Source organism: Oncorhynchus masou, chromosome 4, assembly GCF_036934945.1.
Source record: "Oncorhynchus masou masou isolate Uvic2021 chromosome 4, UVic_Omas_1.1, whole genome shotgun sequence".
NCBI lineage: Eukaryota > Metazoa > Chordata > Actinopteri > Salmoniformes > Salmonidae > Oncorhynchus > Oncorhynchus masou.
Window position 1 is genome coordinate 11,646,908 of NC_088215.1, and position 6,578 is coordinate 11,653,485.

General features: G+C 42.7%; 1 protein-coding gene across 1 annotated transcript; it reads right to left on the minus strand.

Moving 5' to 3' along the window:
• Positions 1–308: 308 nt before the first annotated feature.
• On the minus strand, positions 309–4,916 carry LOC135523938 (TBC1 domain family member 24-like). Its single transcript, XM_064950971.1, has 8 exons — positions 4,368–4,916; positions 3,750–4,125; positions 2,925–3,581; positions 2,430–2,585; positions 1,601–1,664; positions 1,408–1,506; positions 875–1,196; positions 309–539 (listed from the first exon to the last, which is right to left on the minus strand). Exons 1-8 carry the CDS (start codon positions 4,795–4,797, stop codon positions 361–363), a joined length of 2,283 nt encoding a protein of 760 aa, XP_064807043.1. The 5' UTR covers positions 4,798–4,916; the 3' UTR covers positions 309–360.
• Positions 4,917–6,578: the final 1,662 nt, after the last annotated feature.

Here is a 6,578-nt window from a genome sequence, read left to right on the forward strand (position 1 = left end):
ATTTCAGTTTTTTATTTTGAATAAACTTGCAGAAATGTCGAAAGACCTGTTTTTGCTTTGTCATTATGGGTTATTGTGTGTTAATTGATGAGGGGAAAAAACGATTTAATACATTTTAGAATAAGGCTGTAACGTAACAAAATATGGTAAAAGTCAAGGGGTGTGAATACTTTCCGAATGCACTGTAAAAACCCTATTTAGTTTAGCCCATTGTTATCCACACACATAACTACTTTGAATTGTGTGAACAGAAAATATTTCATTATAAACATGAAGAAAAATATAGTCTAATCAAATGGACAACAGAATTAGGAGAAACCAGTTTATATAAGAGGTGGAAACACATGTCAGCTTCCTCTTTTAATGACAGTAAGAGAAGTAGTGTGAGAACGAGGTGGAGTTCTGAATTCCCCACACTTCCAATGACCGGATCTTGAAGTGTCTCTTGCAGAGAGCGGCGCTCTCGAAGGTGTCACATTGCTCCGTGTAGCCCCCTTCCAGATCAGCTTGGAGGCAGAGAGCATGACCCCCATCGCCACCTGGCGAGACAAACACATCGCACTCACTGTAAAAGATGTCCGCATTGAATTTACAGTAATAACAGCAGCCCACTTCAAGCTGCTGCACTTCTCAGTAATGTTGACATCAACACAAAGAATAAAAAGGGTGGATGCAAAGAATAGGCCATGTGAGATGCCCTAAGCTGTTTCCTACCACCATCGCCAAAGTCGCTGCAAAAACTCTTGTACGTGGCAAGAATGCTCCTTAGGCCATCAGGCCTATTCAGGTTTCAGAAGGTTGTTGATCACTCTTTGTGACACTCTACCAACGACTCTGAACAGCAAACACTTTAGCATACATATGAGCAGCTTACCAATGACTAGCCTCTCGTGGTCTCCAGCGATGAACATGAAGGCCCCTTGTTCCTTGGCCCTCTTGGGTGAGGGGGAGAGAGGTCCGGGGGAGGAGGAGGTGAAGGGGATGGTCAGGTAGCTGGGGTCCTGGAGGGTCCCGGATGGACAGGTCAGGGTGGTGTGGTTGGTAGTAGAGGTGGTGGAGAGTGGGGTAGAGGAGGAGTCCTCTTTACCAGAGGAAGTGTATACACAGACCCTAGCAGCTCGAAGGTCTGGAGAAGGTTGTCTCTTGGCCGTAATGTGAACCACAGCCCGTTGGTAGCGCTCCATGCCTGGACGAAGCTGAAAGAACAACGAATTAAGAAAAGGAACAATTAAGTTCCTGAATTGACTGATTGACATGGGAAAGGAATGGAGCCTGTGTTCTTCTCTACGGCATGATCCGTAAAGATTTCAACCAATATTTTCTACGCTAACACAATTGTTTAGAATCAAAGGAAAAAACATTTGCAAAATCAGCTATTTCAGATCTGTAGATCGTAATTTCTCTCACCGTGAAAACAAAGCTCTCCCCAGTCCCAAAATACGCAGATTCTTCTGAATCATACTTATTCCGTTGAATCAAATCTGTCGACAGGAAGGCACCACAGACCTGTGGAGTGACGCAGGGGTAAGAAGTCTGCATAGAATCTAGTTGAGTGTCAAAAAATAGACAAAAAAAAGGTTTTCTGCTACTCTAAACTCACCTCTTCATCCATAGTTTTCAGAAGCAAGACGGCTGGCTCATGCCCCTCAACACGGGAATAAAATCTTTAAATGAGGAAAAACATGTAATTACTACTTTAAGCACTCACAGTGAACAATGGCAATGCAACTTGTAATGTTTTTAGACAACGGTTATTCAACAATCCCAGCCCCTTGGAATGTCTTTATGGGGGTGAAAGTTCAAAGTTCACTGGATGGGTCACGTCCTGGTCAGGGTCAGACTTTTAATTGGGGTCATCACATCCTGTCATGACCACCCTGTGTATGGCTCGAACCAATTAAAAAGCATGTCTGCTGAGGCAGGTACGTGTCAGCGCAGTGACAAGGGAAAGTCAGAGAATCAAACTCTTTGAAGGACATCAGAGTCAACATGCATAGAGATTCCTCATAGTGGAGAAAAATGTTTTCAATGTTTTGACTAGCTCTAGGATGAGACAACAGCCAGTAATTGTGACATAGGTATTCAGAGCATTTCGAAACGGATTTGCAAGTGATGATTAATATTACCTTCAACATTTTCTCCTAACAGACCAACAGAACACTTCTAAAGACATGAATAACTGTTGTTAACCGATGCCACGTTAACTGTTCCAGCCAACAAACTGGAGGACACTTGGTCATTCACCTTAAGGCAATAATGTTGTTGATACTAACAACACAGCATTTCACTATTATGTAACTGAACCATAAGGTGAGTTTATACAGCTCTGGGCTGTTGAATTTACTGTAGACAGTTCTGGGCTGCTGAATGTACATGTCTTCACTACTTGATCAACTACTAAGGTAAAACAGTGAATAAAAGTCACTTACGAGGCCAGGCTTCGGCCATGTTCGTTGGTGCTGAACAGCTTTTTGGGATTGAAGAGGGCAAAGCGTTCAGGGATCCAGGCCCAGACAATCCTCATCTCTGTCCCCGTAACAACGCTGGAGCTGAAGCTGTCAAAATCCACTACCTGGCATGACTGCCTTTATGGGGGAACAGAAACAGTTTGAGAATGTAAATATATATTTTGAAGCGTATCTTCAGATTACAGATTAATGTAAAGGAACTCAGAAAGTAAAGAGCTGTAAACTGTTTATAGATCAACAGGATACAGTATCTAGGAATGGTTTAGTAGAATTACTGTAGCATCTCTATAACAAACTGAACTGGCAGTAATCTGTCATAATAATCCTATGAGGAGTAGGGCTGACTTGGTGATGGCTTGCTATCTTTTGTTTTCCATTAACAGAGAGTGGACCAAGTAGATGTTCAACAAGAGTAGAAACATTTTCTGGAAGAAATCCCTTGACCAACAGCCTCACCTTTTCTGATGCATACTGATGCCCTTCTGCATGAGCGAGTCCTTGTTAGCGTTGAACAGTAGGTTGAGCTCCCTCCGCGTGGCCAGCTGGATACTGAAGGCCCTCTCCAGCAGCTTCTCCACCGTACAGTGACGCACCACGTTCTCCACAAAGCTCTTCATGTCTCGCCTGAAGTCCTCCACGTCGGCGACACGAGACGAAACCGAGACCTTGTACAAGCTGAGAAGAGCTAGAGCCACCCTGTAGAGAACCTTGTAACCCTCCAGAAGATAGACATCCAGGACCCTCATAGCGTATGTGAAGGGGAGGTCGGCAAATATCCACATGATCCAATCGGAGTAGAACTCAAAGAGGTTCTGGTGGGAGCTGGCGATGAGCTTGCGGATGCCACGGCAGTACTTGTTGGCCAGGTCGCCGAAGGTCATGCAGGAGGCCCGGTAGGTGAGGAAAGTCTGATCGATGTAGCGCTTGTTGGGGTCATTGTAGGCGATAAGGCGGCAGACGCTGTGGAAGCACTCTGCTTCGTCTTCGCTGAAATGCAGGATGAGAGCCACCAAGGCTGGGAGGATTGGGCAGAAGTTGATTTCCGGGAGGTGTTTGCCAATGCAGAGGAGGACCTTTTTGACAGAATTGAGACCAGCTTTGTTGAGGCAGTACCTGGGGGTGCGAAGAAGAACAGAACATGAGCATAACATGATGTACATGCAATATTGGAAAAAAGCATGATAAACTTCCAATTTTCCTATCAAAGTTTAATGACAAAAATGATTTGATCATGATTTGATCATCTGAACCGTTTTTCTCTGATAGCTTCATAGCCAGTACCTAGGGATCACGCCATCATCCATGTACTCAGGGAAAGGGTGTGTGCTCATCTTCTGCTCTCCGAAGAGCTTCTTGGCCACATCCTGGTAATGATCTCGATCCGGTTTGATGGACCTGCAGTTGATACCATGAATTATATGATAATAGGCCTTGGCCCTTAGTGTATGGGGCATGACCCAGAACCCTGATCGACCCATGGTCTTCAGCTCCTGGTGATCCGAATTCAGGATCCTCTGGTAGCGCTCTGAAGCTTCAGGGTCGATCTTCTCCCAGTCCACAAACTGGCCATACTTCATGCCAGAGCAGGAGCTGATCTCCCAGTTCTCTGATTCAGAGATGGTCATCATGGGGACACCCTTTAGACTGCCTCTTCTGCCTATTGGAGAGAGGAAGGAAGAAATTAATAAATGGATTATTTCTGAAAATATTATAAATCTGTGTTCATCCACAGTAACATTCCTGTTTTGGATTAATAACCCTGTGTTTGTGCATATTCTGCATTTCTCCCCCTCTGTTCTTCATATAACACCAGGCATATGGCAAAATATATATTTTTTAAACATAATTTGTCAAATTAACATACATTGGACACTTTTAAACATCCTGTAATTTGCATACCATTGAGATCTGTGCATGGCAAGTGTTTGTTGGTGTTGGACTTGGATCTCTTGGAGTTGAGCCGAGGTAGGATCCCCTGATTCCCATCCGCACTACTCTTCTCCTTCTTCCCGTCCCGACTCTTCTCCAGGGAGTTGGATCTCGGCCTTATGGCGTTGGACCTGGTAAAGTTCCCCTCTCTGTAGAGCTCAGACGTCTCGTAACTATAGAATGACCTGGAGCGTGGCCTGACAAAGTTCTCATCTGTCGCCGTCTCGCCGCCATACTTTTTGGCATCCTCTGGGCTGTAGTAGGAATGGGACCTGGGTCTTCTGTGCCTGGCTGCTGAGCTCAAGATCTGGTCCTGGTCAGCGGTTGTTTCCATAGGAGACGGGTCTAAATGTATAGTCCCACAAGTGGAGAACTTGGGCGTTCTTGAAACATGGATCATGCTGTCTGGTACAGTATTCTCCTCTGCAAATGTCTGGTTCTCCTCTATATCAATGACAAGACAGTCTCCAGTGGCGGTATACTTCCCTTGTCATGTTTTTCATCTGAGTGCCTTGTGGATGTAGGTTTCATACACAGTTGTCAGTTGGTCAGGTGACCAGCACAGAATGTGATATGGGTTTGTTTACAGTGTTTTTGTTTATTCTGAGTGGAAAATTCCTCTGACTTAAGTTCCATTACTGTGCCGACAAGGAATGCCTCCTTTCTTCGACTTCCAACACCAGCGGACAGCAACGAATGAACTAGGGCAATGAAATCAAAACATCACTGAAGTGGCAGATTATTGTTTCATTTGATAATAGGCTACTGTGTAAAGGACAGTCTATACGGCCATATATGGGCAGTGAATGGCTACGCTATTATTTTCATACACACTTAGACATATCAAAATATGTATGAAAATCATGACGATGCAGACTTGAGTGTTCTCACAAAGCATGTATCCTACTTTTAACCAGTTTGTCTTCCTGGGTTTATCTGCTATTGTATCTGGTATCTGGGTTTGCATGGGTTGATATTTTCTTGTTAATTTACATGTTTATGGCAGTATTTAGCAAAAAAAACATTAAAGATGATTTTACTTTCTAAGTCTTTTCAGAGGGGTTGGGTTAAATGCGGAAGACCCATCTCAGTTGAATGCATTTTCCTTTCCCTTTTCCTGGAGGAACATGGCTCTATGAAACTGTTTTATAGGAAAACATGGGCGTGCCAAATGAGCGCCTCTATTCCTAGAATTAGCAAAGGTCATCATTTCACACAACAGATATTGTTTCGATCAAAACACACATTGTTTTGCTATGAAACAAAGAAACCTCTGTAAATAGATCCATTTACATGGGGGCATACATGTTGAGGAAAAACAAACTCAGTGCCTATCTTGATGATTGAAGGAGTAGTAGCCTACAGTATGTTCATACTAGTAGTGGTCATAATCCTAACATAATGTTACAATAAGGACTTCCATATCACTAGACAAACAGGGGGCAACGTGAGGTAATGTTGACATTTTCCAGATTTCAAAAACAACAAAACACGAGCAGTGGTTATGTCGACCTTTATTGACCTTTATTCCACCAAAACAAAAATAATTACATTGCTGGCTATCGCCAAGGCCACACAGCCGCAGCTCTATAAATAAATAGAAACAAGTGAAGTCATAATATTTAATATAAATTATTTGGATATTGTCTTTTTTATTTTTTTATTTTATGAATGGATGAGGGTAGTTACACATCAACACAGTGACAGAGACTGGATGGAAGATTTGTAAACTGTGAATTAACATTTGGTTTGGACACCAGCAGCTCTGTCAGAGAGCAACATTCCAATTGATTTGATTTGGATTCATTTGATCAGCTTCTCATCAAAGCAACATCAAGGTTACAGTAAACCAGTGCTTCTCAATTCTGTTACGCCCCCCCTAGGAAGAAGTAAACATTTTGCGCCCCCAACTCTCCGCCGCGACTGTAAATAGTATCATTTGTCTATAAAATTGTTATAAGTACACCTCTGCATAACATTGCATCCATTGTATTTGATACTGAAAAAGAAAATGAAATATAATCAATAAATAATACATTCAAATTGATCAGCAACAATAACTCAGGAGCACAATATATGAAACACTTTGACCTATAAAACAAAAATGAATAAAACAATTTCTGCAGATTTAAAAAAAAATCAAAATGAGGAAGTCAGGATTAATGGCAACAATGGGCACGT